We start from the raw sequence: 27,944 nt of genomic DNA, 5'->3' as shown, positions 1-27,944 counted from the left end.
GATGTCGTGCCTGTATTAATGCCGGTGGAAAACAATTCGAACATTTACTTTAATGTTGTGTAATTAAAATAACAAACACATTTTTGGAACATAGTAAAATTTATTACTAACAACAAGAACAATTAAGAAATTTGGTTCTTGTTTACAAATGGTACGCATATTTTTTTTTGTGACTAGTTATCCTAGGGTATTATACTATTTTGAAATCTTGATTAGTTGCGTCAACTTTGAAAATAACTTGCCATAGCGGTGTTCATACTTTTTTTTGCAAGACCATGAGTCAAAGTAGACTGAAAGTAAAAATCTTTAAAAATTTGAGGGAAAAAAAATATTTTGATTTTTTTTTGTGTAAAAACTGCGGGCATTGTGGTGTTTTTAAGAGTTGTGGTGAATAGTAGTACTACTTAGGTTCCGATACAAAAAAAATCTTAAGCATATTTAAGAAATTGTAGCTGCGGTAGTTCAAAATATCATACAAGGTGTAAATTTTCAAAGAATTTTAAAATTTATTTTGTAACTAAAAAAAAAATTTAGGTATATTTTTTTTATTATTTTTCCTTAAGTGCTCATGAGCAGGTCAATCTTTTGGCGCCCGCTTATCGTTGAATTTTGGGACACGTTGTATAGTTTCTACACTTCCTGAACACACAATTCACTAAATAACTTTCGTTGTTTAAAAGCGACTAAATGAAATTAAGTCAAATATGCACATTTTCCCGCCTCAGTTTTGATGCGCTAGTGTCCTATCTCTAGTATAAAGTATCATTGTATGTAGACGTTAAAGTCCATAACTATTGGGGGTTTAATTTTTTTTTAATTTTCTGGTGACAGAAGGGCTGGCTCAAATTTTTGCTCAATCAACAAAAAATGAGCCTGAGCCCAGCGTGGAAATGTAGCCAGTATTCTTGCCACCATTCCACGTGGGCATGTTTTGTATTAGTAAAGGTTAGCTTAACTTCCTTATTGTATTCATTCTTAATAAAAAAAAATACCAGCTTGTTTGAAGTCCTTTAATAAAAATGTACGATTATAATAATAATTATCTTCATAATCTCTTTTTCTTGTTTTTATGTTCCTCGAGCGAAGATAAATGTTGTTACATGCATCAAAAATTATAAAGTTAGGTCCAGCTGATCGTAAAAAGGGCGTAACTAACTTGAGTTTGTTTTGTATACTCGTGAGTAGGTACCTATAAATTATAACGAACAACAAACGAGCGACAGGTAAAGCCTACCTACATACTATTTATTAATGATGTAACGAATTAAGTATAAAATTAACGAATGTCTGTAACTATTAATAATAGATAATCATTATTATCATTACGAAATTGGTATTTTACTAATGATAATGTGACATTTTTATGTAAAACAATTTAATAGGTATTTTTTTACTTTGGAATAGATACCTACCTACCCAGCCGGGGATCGAACACAAGACATACGTCTTGTAAATCCACCGCGCATACCACTCAAATAAAATTATTTTTAAATACACAGTAGTCACAATTACAATGAAAAGATAATTAAATATTAGAATAGGATAAAACAAAATAATGTTATATGTATAACAAATAACATGGAATTACAACCTTACTTGCAATAATCTTAAACTTTACAATATTTTTTTTGTTTTTTTTTTAAAGTTATAGAACTATTAGAACTCAGTGGTGCTTTGAAACGTCTACTCTAGGTCAGCCTGTGGCTCAATTCGTCACCTATGACACAAGTGATGAATTGAGAATTGATCCAGGATCACTTTCACACGTTCGCTGCGTTACGAGAAGTAATTTCTTCCTGTGTAAATTGTATATAACTATAGAGTACCTATGCTAATTGTTAAGCAATTTTGTAAAAGTAACACGGTATCTGCAATCATTACTTTCGGAGCTACAGGGATTTAAATGCTCATTTTTGCGGCACTGCCACGGATCCCTGAAAAACGCCGCATACTTCATGACACGAATTAATGACGTCGTCGATCATGGTAATCGTTAGATTTCTATGGGCGGGTAATATCTTTGATATTTGTGCGTTTATGTTTATAAATCGTAAATTGAAAAATGTCACGTTTAATGTAAGAAAGCTGAAACTGTATAAGTTTTCATCTAATTACCATAAAAGATTTTTATTTTTAAAATTGGAATTTTATTATCTTATTTATTTTGCAAACATCCAGACAATCTTTGCTTTTTATGTATAAATTAGTTAACATTGACCTTATTTACCCGAATGTCTCATAAAAATCAATATAGTCAAACCTAGTCATCATCCCCATTGTCTTTATCTTACTCCTGGTGGTGTGTGGATAAACTAAGTTCCCATACACGAATATAAGAGATAACTATATTCCTGACATCCTAGTTCAGTATCAGTATCAGTTTCTCTTGAAAAAATGTACGGGAAGTATTTTTGCGTAACGCACAGATATACAATATTTTTACTCTGATGCGGCTCGGGAACTATTTGGCCGTAACCCGCCAATTAGTACCGCTCTGGCTTGAACCCATGCGACGCTACAGTTTGCACTAGTGCTGTGCGTAATTACGTCATTATATCTATATATATAAAAATGAATTGCTGTTCGTTAGTCTCGCTAAAACTCGAGAACGGCTGAACGGATTTATCTTATTTTGGTCTTGAAATGTCCGTCCGGTATAAGGAAGGTTTATACCGGATAAAAGTTGGGAAAAAATAGAATAATTTCCGGAAAAACCATAAAAACAACCGTTTTCTATTTCCCATACAAACGTTTAAGAGTCAAGGGTAGGGGAGGGAAGGGTAGGATAGGGGTAAAGTAGTTTAGGGTAGGAAGGGGTAGGGTAGTGTAAGGTAGGGGTAGAGTAGTGTAGAGTAGGGATAGTGAAGAAGTGCACAAAAGTCAAAGCGAAGCTTGACCGGGTTCGCTAGTATAAATATAAGATACAAATTAACAAAAATAATATAACTGAGGCTGATTCGGTGTACCTAGACAACATACCTAGTAAATACAAAATAAATACTAATATTATAATTTGTTAACTTCATCATATCAGCCGATGGACGTCCACTGCAGGACATAGGCCTTTTGTAGGGACTTCCAAACATCACGATACTGAGCCATCTGCATCCAGCGAATCCCTGCGACTCGCTTGATGTCGTCAGTCCACCTGGTGGGGGGTCGGCCAACACTGCGCTTACTAGTGCGGGGTCGCCATTCCAGCACTTTGGGACCCCAACGTCCATCGGCTCTTCGAACTATGTGCCCCGCCCATTGCCACTTCAGCTTCGCAACTCGTTGAGTTATGTCTGTGTCTTTGGTTCTTCTGCGGATCTCCTCGTTTCTGATCCGATCACGCAGAGATACTCCTAACATAGCTCGTTCCATCGCCCGCTGTGTGACTCTGAGCCTTCTTATCAGGCCCATTGTTAGCGACCAAGTCTCCGAACCATAGGTCATCACTGGCAACACGCACTGTTCGAAGACTTTTGTCTTCAGGCACTGAGGAATTTCGGACGAAAAGATGTTTGTTAACTTGCTCTCAATCAATAGTTTCTGCATTATATTTTTTGATTTATGATTAATAAATTGATCTCAATAACTTAAGTTCCTATTCACCATCTTCATTATCAGCCGATGGACGTACTCTGCTAGACAAAGGCCCCTTGCATGGCCTCCAAGCACAACGGTCTCGAGCCGCTAGCATCCAGCGGCTCCCTGCAACCCGCTTGATGTCTTCAGTCCACCTATTGGGGGATCGACCAACACTGCCCTTTCCGCTGCGGTGCAACGAGAGTTCCTATTATTATAATATATTTTTTTAAAAGAAGAATTTGTATTTCTGTTTTTATTTCCTTTTTATTGTTTGTTTAAATATTATTATTTTGTTGATTATATGCATGTTGACATATTAAGAAATATAATTTAACAATTTTTTAAATCAGCTGACCTATTCACTATTTTGGTCTTTATTATCAACCTATTAAAATAAACATCAAATCAATTGACAAAATGTCTTTAACATACTGTGTGATATCCACCAGTAAGCACCGGATGACATTTTTACATAGAATCTCAATTTTGTATATGTCAACTACGTCCTAACTATAATAACTCGTAACTAGTGTACGTCAAAATAAGCCTGTAGGTTCAAAAATGGCTATATAACATCACTAATATGGTATGTACGACTCGCTACAATTACATAACTAAGTAAAGCTTAACGACACAAAATTAGTCGAATAGGTACATTCAAGACCGACTAAAACGTGGTAGTCGATACGTCACAACAGGATTTACCTAATTTAGAGCAAGAAGTTCAACAGTTGTATGTATGTGGACAACGGTTGGCATGCCACACGGTATGTGCGCTACTGCGAATATAAATCAGGCTAGTAAAACCGGGGTGGCAGGCGTGTACTAACTGCACCGACTAGCGACTCCAAGCGCCGGAGTGTATCAGAGCTGTAGCTGTTGGAACGGCAATTCAAGCGTGGCCTCCGACCGTGGTGGACCTGCTCACCGTCGTCCCACAGAGAAAGGATCCCAAGTGCTTCTTGCGACACCCGCCACCGATAATACAATCATGAGGATACTGGCAATGTGAGTACAACACTTGTTACTTTTCCATTTCATAAATGTAATGCCTTAGTTCTTCATCGTAGGCTTTATCTCCAGCTTTGCGATTGCATTTGCGATATCACATTTCTCTAACTATTGTCTTTATTGGAGAAGTAAACTTTCGAAACGTTTATAGAATTAGTCGAAATTTCAATAACAGACTCAGTATGATGGTCTGCCCCGCTCAGCGAAGCAATTTTATAAAATAAGTTTTACTTTGTTAAAACTAGTGAGAGGTATGCAAACGAAGGTCTGCTATAGGTAACAGAACATGTAAAACGTGTAGGTACACTGAAAAGGAGCGTATAGGTACCTGGTTCAATCGATATGTTAACACTTAAGACGTACATGTATAAGTATTGTACCTTTCTAATGACAACCCAGTATTGATACTAAAGTACAAGGGTGTTGGGTTTAAATAACTGTGGGTGAGCGTTATTGTCTACCATTCATTGTACAGTGCATTGACATAGCGACATAATAACGGATTAAAGAATTAAATAAAACTGTCAGTAGTTTTTAAATTCCCAAGTATTGAAGATATTTATATTATACTAGCAGACGCCCGCAACTTTGTTCGCGTAAAATCTGTTTTTTTTTCGTCCGTGGATTATTTCTGGAAAAAAGTAGCCTTCGTTCCGCTCCAAAGTGCACTTTATCTCTATACCAAATTTCGTTCAAATCGTTTTAGCGGTTTAACCGTTAATAAGGTAACAGACAGACAGACTTACTTTCGCAATTATAATATTATATTTTATTATAGATATAGATTTTGTGCAAAACCATAACATGGTTACATATATGTTAGACACCTACCTTCTAAATGTAAACGTACTTATTTAAATTTAAAAAAAAAAATCCGCATTTTTTTCCTGTTCACCTTCCTTACCTAGTGACTTATGATCAAGCGCATTGAATAATTCAGTCACGAACTTAGCTAATGCTAATACACGTATTGATAATGTTTCTAAATCTGTGTTTCATAATAACTTGTGAACTTAATAAAAAGACTATGAGAAAGTAGTTAGTATACCAAAGCAATTAATTTCAATTTAATTGAGCGATGCAAGTAACAGTTTGCCATGTGGTTCTCACGTCGAAAGCCAAGCTTCTGACCTACGATTAAGCAATCCTACGTAGGATGAATTATTACTCGTATGAATATGCGATGATGAACAAGCTAAGGCAATCGATGCGTCACGACTTTACCTGGCAGAGGTGTCGGTAGTAAAAAAATCTATTTACATTTCAAACTAGTCGAATTTTCTGTAACTATATTTTTCGGTTATTTTTTTTATATACGATTAGGTAAATGACTTTTCTTTTTCCCCTCGAACTAAGAGAGAAGCTTGTACTATGCTTTTAAGATAACAAAAGTTATAATTTTCATAACAAAAGCATAGGTATTGATAATTTCTATAAATTATCAATAGTTATGAAAACTCATCCTATAAAATTATCTTCCATGAATGTTACCTTTGAAGATGTTCATATACTAATTTACGTATTTGTTTCGACAAATCTTTTAAGACGCTGGACCTATTTTAATTTTAATCTTAATCAAAAATCAATTAATATTTATTATGCACATCAGATATCACAGAACCGTTATATGTACATGCATATTTAAGTTTTTATTGTTCATTTGAAAAATATCAAAGATTATTTAATATACCGATCTTACATTTCTTTAGAAAGATAATTGCTCGTTCTTCTTGTACTGATTTTATGTAAAGCATTAAATTGCCAGATTGACAGAACCTTCCATTTTATTTGTAAGTACGTATCATACATACATACATACCATCACGCATTCCCATATCGGTACGTAGAGACCACATATTTCTAATTGCTATGATCCTTGCTCTCTTGTTTCTTCCATTCTCATCGATCCTTTCATACAAGTTCGTCAGGTAAGGTTCACGTTTAATGAGAATTTACTGGATTCGGTCACACTCGTCCTATAAATCTCATTTGCTAGTCTCCTTTTATTCATCCTCTCAATAAGTCAACTTAGTTCTCAATCTAGTTCTATATCACTCTTATTAAACTATTTCTTATTCTCTCGTTCAATACTCCATTCATACTCTTCAATGCTCTCTGTATTGCTTTTATATTACTTTTATGCTTCTTCTGCAATACTCAACTTTCACTGTCGTTAATGCACCAACACTCTTCTTTGCACAGTCAGTCTTGTCTTTTGGGACACCGTTTGGCTATTATACATAGGTATATATTGTGTGTTTAACCAAAATATTGTATCAATCAAAACAGATAAATAAAATTAAAGTGCTTGTCCATTTTAATGAGACTTTCACTGGAAGATAGGAAGAGGAGGTTATCGAGCAACATATAGGCTTTTTATCCCGAAAAAATACATGATTCAAACGAGATTTAAAAAAAAACTAAGTATCACGAGGACGATGTCACGAGCGTCTGCAAGTATTTTTTTATATTATTATAGTGTTGTTAAATTTACCAATTTCAAATCCCGGTAATGTCATCATTAAAAACCCACATTCGGGTCACCGTTGAGCACTGTCTCCTCCCATACTGAGAAAGGTTAGGTCAATGCGGATTGGCAGACTTCACACACGTAGAGAATTAACTCTCAGAAAACTCTCAGGTATGCAAGATTTAGTCGCGATGTTTTTCCTTCACCATTTGAAACATATAATATATAATTTCATAAAATGCACATAATTGAAAAGTTGAAGGTGCATGCACTGGACCGTATGCGAACCTACTCCCTCGGTATCGATGAGAGGCAGAGGTAAAACCACTGGGCTATCGGCTTCGGTAAAGGCTGTATGTATACGTGTACATATAACAAAGGAGACGGTAACATCCGAGTACGCGAACGACGCTTACATAAACTTGCTTGATTTGTTCGAAAGTACGCCTTTTAAATTGTTTAGATCTAACAACGACGCACTAACGCAACGCTGATTTTATCACCAAGCGTTGCGATATAAAAAGAAATCTTTTTGTTAAATAATTCTTTCACTTTTGCGTTTTTTTAGTCGGGAGAAGGAAAATATTTAAACTCGTAAAACTAGTCACCCGCGGTTTAACCCGAATAGTTCCTGTTTCGGTACGAATATAGCCTCTCACAAATATCGAGGCTAGTGGTAACTTTTTACCATTATCACAGTTTTGTCATCAGCTGCTTACTGGTGGATATAACACAGTAGGTAAATGATATTTTGTCAATTGATTTGATGTTTATTTTAATAGATTGGTAGAGACCAAATCAGTGAATAGGCCAGCAGTTGTAATGCATTTAGTAACAAAGATTCTGCTATATTTGCCCACCTGCAAATCATAAATAAAAAAATATTTTTTCAAAAAAACTACTTTTAAACTGAAACAAAAAGTAAAACAATATCGGAGTGGGTATGCATAAAAATTTAATAAAATCAGTCATAGTCATTAGATAAACTTGTGTTTAATTGGAAGTTAATTAGATAAGTGTTGTAATTAAAATGTTTAAAATAGTGTTCTGACTTATGTAATAATGCAACCATCGTGTTTACCAGCTTAACTAACCTGCTTAATTTTATAATTTTGTATCGTTAATGAAGGTTAATTCTGACATACAGGAAAATGGTATATTTTCTCCGAGGAAAGTTTATTAAAATTAATTTCGATAAATCATGCTTGTGGAGTAGTACTATATTTAGAACTTTGTTTTTTTGAATTTTGTTTTTCACAAATCCCGCGGTTACCATGGATTTTTCCGGCACGAAAAGTAGCTTAAGTGTTAATACAGAGTAAAATCTATTTCCATTAAACACACAAATTTCATTGTCGTGATTTATTAGTACCTAATTACCTGTATTTCTATTGGATACATGTTAGTGATACTAATACGTGTGCAGCTTCTAAAAACAGATACAGGGAAGAAATGTTTGAGTGTAACCCTAGTGACTGAAATGCTTTATATTATGTTAAAAGTAATATATTTTAAAGATAAAATATTGTTGTACTGGTAGACTGTCAAAGACATTTACAGCTAGTAGGGTCAGGTAACTATGTAGATAACTAGCAGTAGGCAATGAATGCAGTTACTTCCAGTTGTTGGCCTCAATTAATAAAGATTATGTATTAAAATTCCACTACAGTTCGCCTCTTGTTCAGCGTTTCGAGGACTCGCTGCCCAAAGTAACAGCAATTTATTCAATGATCATTAAAAAAAATTACTAAAAAAGCAATTTCCTATTAAAACTACGGATCTAATATTAATTATCTTGTTAGTTACGTGGAAGTAATGATTTGTACAAAATGTTTCAAGTACGCGATATATTTAAAGTCATTATACGCTGCAAAGAAGGAAATGAATCTAGTAACAAAATATTATAGAGGCCTTATGCAAATGTACGTACAACTGTGTAACTATATGAGATGCGCTCAGAAACAACTAGCGGTTACTCAACTATTGCAAACCTAGACATAGACATTTGTAATAATTTAACTCTTGCGGCATATGACTATCGACATTTGCGGATAATATTGAGGGACTCTCAGTCTCATACAGTGGCGTAACGTGTCTTGGTGGAGCCCTGTACCAAAAAGGCCCATCACCGGCCCAGGCCTACCCTAACCCGGCAATTAAATTATACCTAAAAAAATCTTATTAATTATACTATGATAATGTGTAATTACTTTATCAAAAAAAAATTGCTACAACATTTTATGATATTTTTAACTCATCTTTAATTTGTCTACAATGGGACAAGCTAAGATCGTTGACCAAACAACCTAAATTTTACGATATTTTTTAATGACTTATGGTTATATGGTTATTGGTTTGTTGTTGATTTTCTTGTTTTAGGCTCAAAAAAAAATAACACTAAAATATTATAGAGCTTTAAATGTTACTTCGCCGCTTTGGTACACTGGCGAACATTTTGCCCTAGAAGAGTGATAAAAAATGTATTTTTCTTCAAGAAACATACTTTTATTAAGTCAATTAATTAACCAGACCCTTACTTATGCATTATTTTATCATCTACGTACACTTTTATACGAGGGTAATACCTGAGTTCCCTGGGCCGTTGTATGGGCCGCTGGGCATTACGCGTTGGGGGGCCCACGGAAAAGATTTCTCACAAAAGAAACATTTTTGTTTCTTGCTTGCTTGCTTAAAATAAATCTGACAGCGAGAGTGAATTAACCTATAGGATTCTTCCATATATTGGGCGCACGCTTAACCCTGAACACAAAGACTTTTATGTCTTCTGTCATTTTTAAAGTGAAACTCTATAGGCAGTTTTGTATGATTTTCTCAGATTAATTGAGATTGTGGATCACATTTAACAAATTTTTGCTTTCACACGTAAGGGGCCCCTGTTGTCCGGGGCCCCTTATCTTTGATACAGCTGATACGGCGTTAGCTACGCCCCTGCTCATACGGTTACAGTTACCTGACAGATGACGCGTTGCGTGACCCGTGTTGCATTATGAACAGCGTTTCTTTTGTCTTCAAAACGGTGACCCGATTAATAATGTATCTATTCATTCTAATTCAGTGGCAAATGTGAAAACTTAATGTCTTTTTTCCGCCGGATTTGTAAAAAATACAATTTCACGCAAACGAAGTCGCGGGCGTCTACTAGTACTTTATGACTTATTTTATAGTCATAAAGTACCAACATAATATCGAAAATAATTAAAAAAAAAGAGAATAGTGACCATTGATTCGGATTCTTACGATGTGATGAAATAGTAAGAAGAGTGACTTCCCCTTTTTCAAATTAACTTCAGCTATGTCTAAAGGTACCCATTTATGATTAATATCGTCCCCTAAGAAAAGCTTGTAAAATATAACATTGAATATACCTCTCGTATTTTACTCAACCCCTATATACTCGTAACTACTGAGATATACCAAGATTGTGTCTGTTTTTAAAAGGCGATTGGCCTGATTGTCCTATGGAGAATGCTACTAGGTATGCAAAATCTCTCGAAACTTTGTTACATTAGAGCTTTTATATATACAAATACACTAGTTTTTTTTATTTAAAAATACCAAATAGTTATGATTTTGCTTGCATTCAAAGTTCGCATAAATATCAACTCCCACTAACAGTCGCGATATTGTACGTGACGTCATCGTATTGCGTACGTATCGTAGTACGAACGATTTTTATGGGCGGTATATCCAAAAATTGTTCATACTCTAATAAAGTACTAAAGTAGCCCGAACTAGGCATAATGGTTAGCCATTATTTCGTCAGTAGGTAAGGTATAAGCACGAAATTGCATGTATGAGCCGTGCATGTGTTGTACGATGACGTCACGCACATTAAACGCTTATATCTTGAGAACAAATTAACATATCGAAATAATTCTTTCACGAGTATTTTATATTTTCAACGGAGAATACAGAAAGCTAACATTTCAAAATAATGAACATTGTCCATTCCGTATTTCCTAATTTCAAGAGAAACTCTAACAACTTGTTAATTAAAGTTTTTAACTCATTAATATTTTCTCATTATTATAAATATAAAATGTTTCGTACATCTGCAATAGTGTGGGAAGGATCGCGCAAATGCTTGGCACGGATGTCTCAATATATCTGATAACAGGTGTATCTATTGCGCTTCAACGGAACCTCAACTTGAAATGTTTTGAAACGCAACACAAAGCAAAGGCAATCACAGTTTCATCTAGCCTTAAAAGCTGGGAAAATGCTCAAGGCATTCATTGTAGTATCAAAATAGAGAGAAAATGAATTAGATTTCGTTATCACAAGGAAATTTCTTACAGCATATTAACTTACTAGCTGACACCGCACGGTTTTACTCGCGTGATTCCCGTTTCTGTAGGAATACGGGAATAATATATAGTCTAAAGCCTTCCTCGATAGATGGGCTATCTAACAATGAAAGAATTTTTCATATCGGACTAGTAGTAATTCCTGAGATAGCTCGTTCAACCAAACAAACAAACTCTTCAGCTTTATGATATTATCTTCAGCTTTATATAGAAAACCCGACTGCAAGAAGTTTCAAGAAGGCTTGTTAGTTTAGTAAGTTCAAAAATGTGCGGTGGGGGACCCTCGTCAGGAATGAAGTACTTCATTATCAAAATTAAATATAAAATAGCGAATTACGATTAAAAAAATTATATATAAAAAAAAGTATAATAAAAAATCATGATGAGTAAATTAGAGATATTGTCACCAGTTACTAAACTTCTCTTTCTTCTTTGAAGATTTTTTAAAGAACACTTTAAAACTCTAGCGAAGGGTTGTTGTTGTTGTTAGCACAACACAAAGTTAAGGGTCATAGCGAACATCTAACATCAACAAAATTTTGTACTTACAACTGAGGCTCTTGACTCTTGAAACCATCCAACCTCTTGGGCCTACTCTTCGAAATAAATCTTGTAGAAAACGTTAGTCCAGAGATTTAGATGAAGAAAATAAGTCAGAAGTCAAATTCATTTATTTCAATTAGGCTTAGTTTACATACACTTTCGAAACGTTAGGTAATATTATTATTAGATAATTGTGATAGTAATTGGTCGAAAACTTAAAATTAAACTTTCCAAATACGCCTTGTTCCGAGAAGAGCTCACAACAAATTCAGTCATAGGTACAATAAGTCAAGTCAAGTAAAAATTCATTTATTTCAAATAGGCTTATTTTACAAGCTCTTTCGAAACGTCAGGTAATGATATTAAACTTAAGATAATGGTGATAATAATCATTCGCAAACTTAAAATTAAAGTTACGAGGGTTCCAAACGCGCCTGGTACGAGAAGAGCCCACAACAAACTCAGCCAGGTTTATCATTTTTTAGTTTGGTTTACAATAGGTACAGTAAAAAATACTATGAATAGGATAGATGTGATATTTACCAATATTATTAAAGGTAAGGCTTACTTTGCACTACACAGATTATATTATGGGCTCTAATAAACATGCGTTACGCAGCTAGTAAAGAAATAACAGGGCTGGGTGCAGCGACTTATTGGCTGCCGCATTGCACTGCGATCTCGAGGTCACCCCAATTCTTACCATTTCTGGTTTTTGCTCGGCTGACCTTGACTCGAATTTTAAGTTGCCATTACACATTCGGCGCACTATACCATAAAGTATAGAACGCGAGTACGTACAAATGGTAACTTGTGTAGAAAGTTGCACTTTTTCCAACGTGACTTGAATGACTAACATTGTGATTTCCAAACTCACGATGAATATTGAAAGACGGGTACCGACCGAACTGTTTATAATAGAACCGTTTAACAAGAGCATAAAATATAACAATACCCTCCTTCTGACGCAGTCGGGTAAAAACTGTTAAGAATATAATAAGGTTCATCTAATTAATTATTGAAATATGAAATAACAGGAGATAATGAATATCAAGAGATTAGTAAATATACTAGTAATAGATCTCTAGCGTAACAGAAACGGATCTGTCTAGCGGCCCCAATACCGGTTGACTGGCTTAGGTAACGACGATGCGGTGATAGGGTTAATAACAGGAATCAACAGCTTAACATACATTCAAAATATGGAGGTAAGGTAAAGGCCAAACTAACCTCTAACATATTGCGTTCGATTTCCAACTTGGGCCAACGCTGCTTATTTGGCGCTATCGATATGCGCACGAATATTAAAAGGGTCGAAAATAATTTATGAGTAATGTGTAGGCAATCGATCAACCCGACCCGTGATAGCCCAGTGGATATCAACGTCTGCCTTCGATTCTGGAGGGTGTGGGTTCGAATCTGGTCCGGGGCATGCACCTCCAACTTTTCAGTTGTGTGCATTATAAGAAATTAAATATCACGTGTCTCAAACGGTGAAGGAAAATATCGTCAGGGAAACCTGGATACCAGAGATTTTTCTTGATTCTCTGCATGTGTGAAGTCTCCGCAATGGGCCAGCGTGGTGACCTTTGGCCTAACCCCTCTCATTCTAAGAGGAGACTCGAGCTCAGCAGACTGGTTTTGTGGCGCGGCGTACAGTATGTAGTTAAAGGCATAATAATCAAAGACTTCTTAAATAATTTGATGTATATAAATGTGTGATTAAATATGCATCTCCCTAATAACTGTTATCCATGAGTAGTAGTTCCATTTGGTAGCGTCGAGCGAGTATCGTGTTGATTACATAAAGTAAAGAAAGTTAAGGGAGGTTGCGACAGTAGATATAATCGGAAGCGGATACGGAAACAAGTGTACGAGATCCGACCCTGCGAGGAGACCTGTTACCCAACCGTCTATAAAGCAACATGTTGACCTTTAGCTGTCATAAGGCTGGTTGGTCTTACGCACTCACATCATACGGCAACGAAGAACCGGCATACCAGCCCACCTCCATACGACATTCACCCAACCTCGTTACTCGTCGTGCTGTTTGACATTTACCGTATTCAGCTATTTAGCACACATCAGTCGTAGAAAGACTCGACTAGGAAGTACTCAGGCGAGATATTTCATTTAGTCAATATATGCTAGAATTCTTCACATTGATCTTTGACATTATTACTGTACGTGTAAAAAATTTAGTCATGCCAAACATAGTCAATTATTATTACATGTTTATTCAACAGATTGAATGTTTAAATCCATAGATGAATTAACAGTTTTTTTGTCGACATTACAATAGCGTACATAACTTAATGTTTACTTTAATCGTCTGCATCAAAAGGTCGAACATACAAGGACAGGTTTGCAAAACTTGGATCAGGTTTTATCTTTTAGGCGATTAATTTATAGATTCAATACCTGCATTGAATAAACAATTATTATGTACATATATGGTATTCCTACAGATTTTGCAATACTCATTTACCTACTGTATCCAATAATTTAGTAGGATATATAATCGCAAAGAATCGTAGCCTTCGAATGATGTCATTAAAGTTACGAGTAGATGAGCAAAATTAACTTTTACTTTCTATCAACGATATCCGAGAGTCATCTCATCCATTCACCATAAACTTAATTATAATAGCTGACTATAAAAAGTGTTTTGATGTACTTACTTAGACCATTTTTTAAATAAAACATTTATTTATCAAATCCACAGCTTTGTTTATAGCTGGAATTATCACACTAATATCAAAATGAGGTCATATCAGAAATACTGTGTTTCAATCAGATTATTTACAACGATGCAAATACAATCACAGAAACGTGCTGAGAGAGTATTTGTTCAGATTAAATGGTGTTGTAGGGATTTGAGAGGGATAGACACACAATCGCTTTCCCTCAAAATAGAAAAATGAAAATATTCATGTTCCTATTTCACTGAATTGCATTTAAGTATTAATTATTTTATTATTTTATATCACTAAATACGTCTTAATTTTCTATACTTCTTTATCATTATTATAAAGAAGAATATTATTTATTCTCGTGGGAATTGCGGGACGTCGGCTTAGGGATAATCCATCTATGCTTTTAATAAAAAAAAATCATAAAAAAGTTGAACCGACTTGAAAATCAAAAAGTAAACTAAAAAGCGAAAAATAACATCGTACGAGCTACCTTCTGATCAAGTTGAAGGCGGTGCCAATACAGTGCGTTTCGTGCGAGGGGAATTTCGAAAATCCCTTCTCTTCTCTCTCGATCAATTTCCCCAGGATTCCTTCATCAGATCCTGGTTCATTTGTCATGGTACCACCCTCGGATCTCCTTTCTATCAGAATCGGAATAAACGGTGAAAGCGCCACAGCATGGGCAATTTCATTCATTTATTTCAATTATTTTCATTTTGACCAAACCAATCTCTTTCAAACGAAAAAAAGAATTTTTAAAATTGGTTATAGAATGACGAAGTTATGAGGTAAAAAACATTAAAAAAAACATGCGCGTCGTATTGAGAACCTCTTCCTTTTTTGAAATTTGTTAAAAATGTATTTGTATGGAATAAAATGTTTTTTTTTTTCAGAATCGTTTTGTTTTCGTGCCTGGCGAGTCAGGCAATGGCGCGGCCCCAGGATGATGCAGAGCCTCGTGCTGTCGCCAACAGAGGAGCCCTCCTCAAGCGAGGACTGGCGGGCAAACAGAAAACCACCACTACTACACCAGCACAGGTAACAAAATTTATTTTTAACCCCCGATGCAAAAAGGGGCATGTTATAATTTCGACGTGTCTGTCTGTTTGTGGCATCATAGCTCCCGAATGTATGAGGCGATTTCAATCTAGTTGTTTTACTTTTTATTTTTATTGCAAAAAGAATACAATAAGGAACTTAAGCTATCTTATCCTAATAACTATACAAATCATGCCCACGTGGAATGGTGGCAAGAATACTGGCTGCATTTCCGCGCTGGACAGCCGGGCTGATCCTTTGCGCAAAAAATGAGCCAGCCCTTCTGTCACCAGTCGAGGCAACTAGCCGCGGTAAAGTTGTTTTTGAACTAATCTTTGGGTGTCCAATATTTCTGCTCCCCTCCAACTAGTCCGAAACACTGTGATAGGAGTGGGTGACTATAGCTTAGCAAGTTCGTTGGTGACACTCCCATGATATGCGGGCGACGGGGGGAACGAACTGCGCGCGTGAGAAGTCGAGCGCGCGGAGGGCATATGAAAGGATTGCGAGGGTATGATGTCCTACGAGCGGGGCATCGCTACCCCCCTCCCGGCCCGCGCAAGCTATATAGTCCAGCGGGAGGGATCGAACCACAACCTCTCGATATCCAGTGCCTTTAGCCTATAACCATGAAGGCTTCAAGTACAAAGCAAGCATTGACTGCCATTTTGTAATACTTTACACACTTAACGATAAAAACAAACTTTATGTAACAGACCGCATATATACAAGTTTTAATAGGGATAGCAATTTATCGCTCCAACTGATTGCACTCGATGCGTGAATCGGATTCGCACTTGACTGGTTCTCTTACTTTTTTTAGAGATGTGCCGACTATGACTTTCACTGACTAGTCGACTATTCGACTAGTCAGTTGTAAAGAGGCCGAATAGTCGACTGACTACTACAGGTACAGCTGACACAGCTAGAGCTGATTTAAGCGCAAGTCGCCTGAGAGCGTGTTGATATGTTTCGTTTTAAGTGCAGTAAGTTGAAAATTACAGCCGAAGCGATATTGCAGCTCGAGCCAAAGGTGAGAGCTATAGTAAGAAAGCAGATGCTGTAATTATCAAAGCGCACGTATGTCATACGACCTTTATAACACATTTGCGAGGAAACACACTTTCAAAATTAATTTGCATCTTTGCCCGTTTTCCTTATGATAAAATTTTGATACGCTTGTCATTTTTGCACAGATAACGAAGTGCGCACAACAGCGTTGGTTTTTTTTAAACAAATGCACCAAAAACAGCCAGTATTAATAAAGTAAATTAATATTTTTGTATTTCTGATAAAGATAAATGGTTCACATTTATTGTGAAAATTATTAAAATTAAAGAATTAAATGTTTTTTTATTATATTTTATCTCACAAAGTAAATTTTATTCATAAAATGTTGAGCACTTTCTTTCTTCATAAAAACTCCTTGCCAAGATTTAAAAAAGTACCGTCCGTTTTTAGACGGTTGATAAAGGTTTTATATTACATGTGCATTTTACTTTACATTGCGGCACATGTGCGTAATGAGATACGTTACGATATTGAATTGGTGAAATAAGCGATTCTTTATATATGCTTTGATATACTTTGCTTGATTATGGCCAAGCAAAAGTAACATTTAAAGCAAGTAAACAAAAAAATATTTTTTTGGAAAAATACTGTTATTGTTCATGATCATGGAAGTAAAAGAGCTGAATTAAAATTAATCATGACCAAAACAAACTCTTGTGTAAGGATGTTTTTTCTCCCTTGTTAGTTTAGTTAATATTGATTTTTAAAAATATTTTTTTAATACATAATTAAACTAAAGGTATAAGCACATACGCACTGTCCTCTTACCCGTGTGGCAGGTAATCTACCGAGAGCTTGCGGTCGCGCGTGCGGTTAGCCGGATTACGTGAGACAGTATTTGCACCGTGGCGGCCGCAACTTTCCGCGGCCGTAAAAGTTTGCGGTCAACCGCATCACAATGCGAATGTAAATTAATTTTACTAAATTTTTTTTCTGGTTGGATATGTTGGAAGGGGAAGCCCAAGACTTTCCTGGATCAAATACAGGACATTCTCATTAAAGGCCAGGTCAAGAGTGAGCATCCTAAACCGACGAACTTGTATGAAAGGGCTAAGGAGTATGGAAAAAGTATGGGAGACACGCAAAGATCGTAGCAAAGTCCTTCCAGGACGTGGTCTCTGGACGTACCTCTATGAGAACGAGGAGTGATGATTTGTGTGTATTTTTCTGCTTTGAACAAAGTGTTTTCCTTATGCAGCTATGTGTAGATATCCCTTAGATCATTATATATATATATATATAGTCCAGTGGATTTGCCTCTGCCTCCTATTCCGGAGGGTGTGGATTCGAATCCAGTCCGGGGCATGACCAGTATTGTGTGCATTATAAGAAATTAAATATCACGTGTCACGAACGGTGAAGGAAAAACATCGTGAGGAAACGATTGATTGTTTTAATGAAATGACTAGGCACTGAAACTACTAAGCCGATTTGAAAAATTCTTTCACTGGTTGGAAGCCTGAGTGCTAAAGGCTATATTTTATCCTTTTATTTGAACGGGAAAGGAATCTACGCGGTTGAAATCGCTAGTTTCTGCTAGTATTAAATAAATTCAATAATTAATTTTCAGATACAAACTTCTTACTATGCTCGCGTATCATTTTAAACGGTACCTGGCGTAAATATTTACATATAATAGTATTATTGAACTAAGAGCCTACGTAGCCAGACATACTTCATTTTATAAAAGCTTTAATTGTTTGTCAGCCATGAAAAGTAAAACAATAATGGAATTTGGAATATAGTGGCTTTGGATGCTAGCAGGTTTCAACGGTCCTGTCCAGACCCTCAACCGATTAACTATAAAGCGTATTTTTTTCTTAAAATGAACTACTCGTATATCGCTTTTCTTTTTTTAATAAATAATACCTAAATATCGAATGCAATGTCGAATTGTGTATTCAGGAAGTGTTAAAACTATATATGTATTATGTATACATAAATATGTACAAGTAATGTACAAAATTGTGCATGCGCAGTGGAGAAGCTAAAAAAAGTATATCGCTTGTATATGAAGTATACAGTATAAGTATAAGTATAAGTATCTACATGAATTATATATCAATATGAAGTAGATTTGTCCATCGCAGGCTCTCATTCTATATTATGTACACCAAATGTACAAAAAACAAACTTGTTACGAGCAAAATGTCATGGGCTTTATGCTGTAGGTTCTTTTTTCATTGTGAATTAAATTTTAATAAATTATTATCTTTCATCTCTACTATCAATAACTATAAACATATAAATTAAACTGAAATATCTGTGTGTATTTACACAAGACTCACAAACAAGCTATTTAAAATTTTTAGTATTTTTTTTCAAAAATATTTGCCATATCTTTTTTTAGTAGGACTAATATTCCCATACCCCTCCAACTAGTCGAGAAAGACTGTATTAGGAGTGAGTACGACAATAGACCAACGAACGGGCGGGGATCGAACCACTACCACCACCACCAGTCCGACTGCTTGAGCTATTGAGGCTACGTATGTATATAGTCCAATCTCTGGAACGGCTTGACCGATTTTAGTGACATTTTAGACAGAAGTCTGCCAATCCGCATTGGGCCAGCAAATCGTGGTGGACTATTGGCCTAACCCTCTCAATCTGAGAGGAGACTCGAGCTCAAAAGTGAGCCGAATATGGGTTGATAACTTTTGACGGTTTGATTGTTGACGGAGTATGCCCAGCTACTTTCGAATCCATTTAATATTGTTTAACGGACATCCGATACTTCTTCCGCGTGGAAATCTTTGTTCTATTCTTGGTTCTGTCATCTACTAACTATAAAATATATCTAGTAACGTATCTAATAGAATAAAATCGTTAGGTCTCCTTTATCTACGTATTAGTAGTACTGTATTGGTAGAACGCTATCCTTAAAGATATGCCATCACGGTCATTTTGTAGATCTGCACAGTAAAATATTCCACCATGCGTGTCTGTGTTTCATCTTTAAGAGATGAAGGCTGCGTTTTTGATGAAAGCTCCCATGCGACTTGGCTTTGATATTTTCAACAATTATCGTCATATTTCAATTAATTTACTAAAAAAATTTATTAATAGTAAAACGTATTCATTCCCGTATATAATACAAACCTTTGCGATGAATTTCCTTTGCTCGACAGAATCTCAATTTTCAGTGAAACGAAATACAATGTAAAACTACGCAAGTACTCGTATAAGTACGTATCTACGTATACGTGATTATATTATGTAGTTATTTTGACATTGAAGCAGTAAAAGGTGTAGAGATAGGCGTTATTCAAGGACTGCATCCTCATTCCTTACGAGTTTACTTACGAGTTTATTGTAAAATGTCCTTATTTATTGATCTCAATAATAAAATACTGTCGTAGGTACAAGACGTGTCTAGTATTAATTATTATATGTTATTATTCAAATTTATTTTTAAAAAGAAGCTTTTATATAGGTAACAAGCTTTTATCAAAACAATCTTGAATCAACATAAGAGACGGCTGTCTTGAGTAATTGAGAAGACATCAGTCAGTCCACCTGGTGGAGAGTCCAACATTGCGCTTTTTAGTGCGGGGTCGCCATTCCAGAACCTTGTGACCCCAACGTCCATCAGCTCTCCGAATTATGTGCCCCGCCCATTGCCACTACAGCTTCGCAACTCGTTGAGATATGTCGGTAAGAATAAAGAGAGAGAATCTTTCAGTCTTCCTAAAATGAAGTATGTCTGGCTACTGCAGGCTTTCTGTTCAATATCGGTTTTTTTTGGAAATTACCAGAAAGTTCACACGTCATCGCTTACTTCACGTGACTCTGATTCAATGCCGTTGATTCTTGGAAATAGAATGCAATACGTTTACAGATTTTCCTTACCGTTAAATTATTATCTAAAACTAGTGAGCGACCCTGACTTGGTTCGCGTAAATTATATTTTTTACAAATCCTGCGGGAACCTAGGACTTTTCCGGGATAAAAAGTATCCTATGTTCTGTTCCAAACTCCAATTTATTTCTCATCTAAAACGATTAAGCGGGTGAAAAGGTAACAGACAGACTTACTTTTGCATTTATTTTATTTATTTATTAGTATAGATTTAATTAATTACAATGTTAGATAGGTATATTCGCTATACGTTTTTATTACGAAAATTGACTCCGCAATTTGGTCATGCAATTTTAATCAATTTATTTTAGTACTTAATTATCTGTAAAAACTTTAAATGTCAAAGATTCAGACCGCGCTGTTCGGAATATGATATGAAGTGATTCCCCTACTTCGGAATCACGGACCTTTTGAAAAGGTTTTTACGAGATGTCACTAGCTATCATTTAGTTCAAGGTAGATGTGACTGGCGTCCGATGGACAAGTTACCTCGGGCCGACCTCAACATGGGTTCCCTTTCCTCGGTGGTATTTCTACGTATTTAATACACTTGTATCGACTGAACTGGTTCTATATAGAATAATTGCGACCGCCGTTGGAATGTATGACTGCAACCTCTTGCGGCTTGTGACGTCACCGCGAAATAAAGGCACGAACAATAATAACTTTTTAATATCTGAAGGTCTCGTCGGTGATTCGACTATTTTTATTATTGCACTAGTTTGTTGCTGTGATTTTGTTTACACGCTATTTATAAATCAACCAGCCTGCGGTTTCATACGTAGTTCGCGTTTCCACGAAAACACGGAGATAAAGCATGTCACTCAAAACTTACTTGACTCTCTACTGGTAAAAGAATTTTCAGAATCGGTTCAGTAGTTCCAGAAATACATGGAGAGATAGTTCAGTTGTGTGCATTTTAAGAAATTAAATATCACGTGTCTCAAACGGTGAAAGAAAAACATCGTGAGGAAACCAGAGAATTTTCTTAATTCCCTGCGTGTGTAAAGTCTGCCAATCAGCATTGTGCCAGCGTGGTGGACTATTGGCATAAACCTTCTCATTCTGAGGAGAGACTCGAGCTCAGCAAAGGGCCGAAAATGGGTTGATAAGATGACATGATTAGATTACAATATACAAGTATAATATCATTGATATTATACTTGTATAGTTGTATTTAGGTTAGGCTACGAACTTTTCAAACGTCCCTAACATAATGGTAGGAGCAAACAGGAGAGGCACCATAATTGGATCTCGCTCCATTCTAAAATTCACTTCGGGCCGGCGCTGTGCCCACGTGGAATAGTGGCAAGAATACTGGCTGCATTTCCGCGCTGGACAGCCAGGCTGATCAAAAAAAATGAAAGAGTTCTCTGTCAACAGAATTTATAGATAGATAAGAAAATGGTTTAAATGATGATGATAATGACAATAAAGATAAAAATGATTGATTTCAGGAAGAAGTAGAATACGAAGATGAAGGAGACTACCCCGCAGAAGGGGAAGCTCAGGAGCCTTCCACAGAAGCTGCGCCATCATCCACAGAAGGCAAGAAGTTAGTCGGTGGACTTCCAGTACGGCCATTCAGAAGCAACACTGACTTATTAGAAACATTGAAGAGGCGACGTGCACAGGCTGTTGGAGGTAATATTGACAATTCTCATGGTGCGATATAAACCAGTCACAATCAAAGTCGATATTTATATTATATGTATAGAATACGCCCGTAACTTCGTTCTCTTAAAATCTGTTAAAAAAATTATTCTGGAAGAAAGTAGCCTTTGTTCTGCTCCAAGGTTCACTTTTTCTCAATACCAATTTTATTCAAATCGGTTTTTTGGTTCAGCCGTGAAAAGGTAACAGACATACAGACTTACTTACACATTTATAATATTAGTATAGATTTCAAGTAGGCTTAATTTGCAAGCACTTTTGAAACGTCAGATTATGTTCTGTTAAAATGGTGATAAGTAAAATCAAAAACTTAAAATTAAAGATACGAGGGTTCGAAGTGGACTCAGTCAAGAAGAGTATGTTGTGTATGCCCTACTTTTTAAATAGCCCTACTTTTATGTACTGATACAAATACAATAAATTATTATTGACCTCGTACTTTGAAAGTTACACTCGCAATTTTTAATTTCTACTATCTGTCATGCAACTAGTTTTTTTATGAGACCACTTTTGCTCAATTGAAACCATAAATTTTACCTAACTACCCGTGACCACTTGGGTCATGGTTACACTGACTTGCTTAGGACATTGAAGGTGATTAAATTGTTTCTTATAAAAATTACGATAATACATTAATTCGTAAAGACCTTTACGATATTGAGTGAATTAATTACGAGTATTATACGAGTAACTTGACTGCCTCCGTAGCACAGTGGTACTCGAATTGGGTTTAGGAGGTCCTGGGTTCAATCTCTGGCTAGGCTGACTGAGGTTTTCTTAACTGGTCCAGGTCTGGCTGGTGGGAGGCTTCGGCCATGGCTAGTTACCACCCTACCGGCAAAGACATACCGCCCAGCGATTTAGAATTCCGGTGCGATGTCGTGTAGAAACTGAAAGCAGTGTGGATTTTCATCCTCTTCCTAACAAGTTAGCCTGCTTCCATCTTAGGTTGCATCATCATCAGCTGAGTTCGTTGTCAAGGGCTACGAATTTTAATTCTTTATAATATTAGTAAAGAAAAGAATAGGTAGTTTCATTTTCGAATTTCTATAAGATATAAGCAAGGGTTTGTATATTTTTCTGGATGCAGTTGAAAAGTCAAAGAAATAATGGATGATTACTATTCAAAATTCTACGAAAATTATAAGAGACGCCTGACTGAGTGAAACAGTGTTTTTACAAATCCTGCGGAAACCATGAATTTTTCCGACATAAAAGTAGCGTCCAATTTATCAAAACCGATTCAGTGGTTAAGTCGTGAAATGTCAACAGACAATTGCATTATAAGGATTACGTAAAGAGGATATAGACTCAGAAACAAATATAATAAATGTGGCTGATTATTATCACAATTTTAGGTAAAAGTCAAGGCGGCTCTTCATCTGTGACCCAGCAACAGGTCGAGGCTCAAACGGAAGCTCCGGTCAAGGCCAATTTCAGTAAGAGAATCATTTATCATTCATTTATTCAATATACGTTACCTATGGTTTTGTGTTGACATAATTTAACATAATTTTATTATTAAATGCGATATCCAGCATATCAAACCTGTGGCTTAAAAATATTGTACGCAGGGTTTATTAATGCATCAACATTGCACTCGGGATGTATTATTCACCGTGTAACATATGTGCCCAATAAATTTCACATCAAATACAAATTCGGTTGGTTCAAATAGCTGCACTTACAAGCACTTTTGAAAGATTTATATACTACATTTATTGTGACTTATACTCTACACTCCAGACAATAATCTACCAAGAAGAATTGTCAATAAATTCAACAGTTGTACCTAGCACAGTTTCGCGGTTTCACCCACGTAGTTCTCATTTCCACGGAAATGCGGAGATAACCTGTGTCTGTGTTACTCCGTGATAATATAGCTTTCCATTGGTGTAGTAATTTTTCAACTCGGTCCAGTACTTTTTGAGTTGAGTTCGAGTACATAAATAAATACCGAAAGAGCCGTGATAGCCCAGTGGAAATGACCTCTGCCTCCGATTCCGGAGGGTGTGGGTTCGAATCCGGTCCGGGGCATGCACCTCCAACTTTTCAATTGTGTGCATTTTAAGAAATTAAATATCACGTGTCACGTGAAGGAAAACGTCGTGAGGAAACCTGCATACCAGAGAATTTTCTTAATCCTCTGCATGTGTGAAGTCTGCCAGCGTGGTGGACTAAATTGGCCTAACCCCTTTCATGTTGAAAGGAGAGGGTTGATATATTATTTTATTATTACAAAAATACATTTTTTTTCTTTTTAATACTATTGTATAATACCACTATAGTTTATTTATACAATTTTTCATCACCAGGCAAGAAGCGATTCAACACAGCAACGCGGGAAACAAAGGCTGAAGATGCTCCGGCGCCAGCTCCATCCAAACCAAGCAGAGGACGCTTTGGAAGACGTACGTTTCAATTCTTTATTCTTCTTAGTTATTACAAGGACGACAGCGACGTAAATGGGTAGATGATATTAAGGAGTGGACCAAGAGTAATAACAGACAGCTGAAAAATATCTCTTGTTATCTGAAAAGTTTTCTCCATCTGACCGCCAAACTTCAGTTTGAAGAGGGCACCTGGATGATGATGATGATTCTTCTTATTTACATGTATTCTTCTTCTTAACCAACGTACTATTGATAGAGTGGCTGTCGTTAATAGATGTACAATGCAATGTTTCTCCACTTCTGACATTCATGAAGAAGTGGAGAAATTCGAAGAGCGAATCGAAGGACGTTGGAATTCCAAGGTGCAATAATGGCGATCCCGCACCGGAAAGCGTTATATTTTTCGACAAGGTGGACAGAGGACATACAGCGGGTTGCAGGTAGCCACTAGATGCTGGCTCGAGACCGTTGTGTTTGGAAGTCCATGCAAGAGGCCTATTTCCAGCAGTTAAGTTAATGATGATGATGATGACTATCCAATAAAATAGTCTGACGATGATATGAAGTCCATCACTTGAAATTGAGAGCCAGTTTTCTTTTCTTAAATTTTTAGCCCATTTTCCTACAACAGCTTAGTACGGTACTTTTCTTTACTCTTAGCTATATACCTAATAGATAAGAGTATGATATGAAACTAAATGGCTGGTGACTTTCATGATATCCCCTGCTATCTAACCGTGGTCTAATCTTCATAGTTGCTTCATTCATCACACGCCAATCCAATAATCTGTTAGGATAGGATAAGTGATAGATAAAGAAGGCGCAAATCAAATGGACCGATTCATGTTTAATGTTATCAATTCAGGCATTAGTAGTTCCACTAAAATTGAAACTAAGGATCATCGTTTGTAAACAAATCTCTATTTGTTGATTTAATCCAGTATCCGAGGAGCATTTTTACAATTTATTATTATCAAGTTAATTTTCCGTGAAGTTTTAGCTACATCTTTATGAGACTCAACTTAAGATATATTTCGTAACTATATTTACGAAAATTCTTGATTCTGGTAGCTTTATTTTTATTACCTGTAATCCTGGCAATAAAAATTTCTGGGCAGGAACGAGATAACGCCACAGCCACAATGGCCTACAAATTGCGAGGTGCGATATCTTGTTTTTACACTCAGAAGTTTTAATCACCTAGTTACCCTGTTAGCTACCAGAATCAAGGATTTTCGTAAACATAAAAGTTAAGCGTTTGATCAAGATAAAGCTACTCACATAAATTAAATTGATAGTTATCAAAATGCTCCACGGATTTTGGACAATTTTGTTTGTAACCCATACGTTAAAATAAATCTTGATGATTTTTTTGCTTGAGCTACGCAAGATATTTTAAATTGGCATGGAGTGTATTGTAATGTTTTGTTAAAACTTGTGGTAAAATATTTCGTTTCGGTGTGGCAGTTATTATGTTAATACATAGTTTAACGGTTCTCTGCGCATACTAAGTATTTGGTAAAGCTATGTGTTTGCAATACGGCACTGTTTCATCATTCAGGTTAAAATATTTTGTAGCAGGTAAATCTAGATAACTAGTTGAACTTTTAAATATAGTAAATACGCTATTAAATAAATATTATTCGTACTCGTAGATCCACCAACATACATACATACCTGTTTATATTTTTAACACTTGGCTAATCATTCATATCTTTTTTTTTTATTTATATGACCAATATTCCTATTCCTCTTCCAAAATATAAAGAAAAGAATGTATTAGTAGGGGGTACGACAATAGACCAATGGGGCGGGGATCGAACCGCCACCCCTCGGTGATGTATCCAACCGCTCTTATCGTTGAACTATTGAGGAATATAAGAAAGCAATGAAGAGGTTTAATTTATGCACGCTTCGAAACACGCATATTTAGCAGATTCACTCTTTTTAACCTGATTATCATAGATCATATAGAAGTTAAGTCCATTTATAAATTATTAGGATTTATATCTAATAGTACTCAATTGAAACCATAAATAGCCCATAGAGTCGTGCTAGCCCAATGGATCTCAGGCTTCGATTCCGGAGGCAGTGGGTTCGAATCCGGTCCGGTGCATGCCTTTATGCTAGCTTTAAGAAATTAAACATCACGTGTCTCAAACGGCGAAGGAAAAACATCATGAGGAAACCTGCATACCAAAGAATTTTCTTAATTCTCTGCGTGTGTGAAGTCTGCCAACAATGGGCCTGCGAAGTGGACTATTGGCCTAACCCCTCTCATTCTGAGAGGAGACTCGAGCACAGCAGTGAGCCGAATATGGGTTGATAATGATTATATCTGGGTCTGAATAATGCGTTGGCTGATACAACGATGAATTTCAGTGGGATTAATTTTCTATCTTCGTCTAAGCGGCCTGTGTCTTGCCTGTATTCTCAGATTATGACGAATAATATCAATATGATCATTCACATAATATTATGTTCTTTTTTTAATTTGCAGCATCTTCAAGGTCGGTCCAGGAAGCGGAACCTGAAGAACAGAACGACACCACTTCGCCTCCAGCGAGGACCGGAAGGACGTTCTCCAGACGGGGTGGCAACTGAGCTAACCACCCAACCACAAATCCCTCCTACAATCCGACATCCGTCCAAACCCCTCCGTGTCACCAGAGTGATGTTAACGCCATCAGATACATCACTCTACACTCATTAGTTCCGATCAATTAGAAAAAAATCTATATCTACTATTTGTAAATTATGTATAAGTAATTTTAATAAATAATTTTAATTTTTTTTTTCGTGTTTTAATTTTTCCATTACACTTACTGAAAACTGATTTATGTATAAACAACAATGAAGCCTCTGATTTTTAGTCCTTTATGTTGCTATTTCTAATTAACCTAAAAATGCATTCGTTTTGTTACTGTACAATAACAACTAGACCAATCAACCTTTCTATTAAAGTGGAGCGTTACAAAATGATAAATTGCTATTCTGTAATTGTATTACAATACGATAAAGAATCAAATGGGCATAGTTAGTTTCCTATCTAATATATCCTGTCGAATCAATGTACAACAGATTTTTTACAAACTATATAGATATTTGGTTCATCAGTATCATCATCATCATCATCATATCAGTCGATGGACGTCCACGACACACACTCAGGACATAGGCCTTTTGTAGGTACTGCCAAACATCACGATACTGAGCCACCCGCATACAGCGAATCCCTGCGACTCGCTTGATGTCATCAGTCCACCTGGTGGGTGGTCGACAAACA

At 36.1% G+C, this 27,944-nt stretch overlaps 1 protein-coding gene across 1 annotated transcript; it reads left to right on the top strand.

Annotated features, from left to right (window-relative positions):
- Positions 1 to 4,402: 4,402 nt before the first annotated feature.
- LOC112048355 (uncharacterized) lies at positions 4,403 to 27,451 on the top strand. The gene is made up of 6 exons (XM_024085857.2): positions 4,403 to 4,581; positions 15,515 to 15,659; positions 22,049 to 22,235; positions 23,624 to 23,704; positions 24,581 to 24,676; positions 27,159 to 27,451. The coding sequence occupies exons 1-6, from the start codon at positions 4,565 to 4,567 to the stop codon at positions 27,260 to 27,262; spliced, it is 630 nt and encodes a 209-aa protein (XP_023941625.1). The 5' UTR covers positions 4,403 to 4,564; the 3' UTR covers positions 27,263 to 27,451.
- Positions 27,452 to 27,944: the final 493 nt, after the last annotated feature.

Source organism: Bicyclus anynana, chromosome Z (genome assembly GCF_947172395.1).
Source record: "Bicyclus anynana chromosome Z, ilBicAnyn1.1, whole genome shotgun sequence".
In the NCBI taxonomy this organism is placed as follows: Eukaryota; Metazoa; Arthropoda; class Insecta; order Lepidoptera; family Nymphalidae; genus Bicyclus; species Bicyclus anynana.
This window is presented reverse-complemented; position numbering and strand designations above follow the sequence as displayed.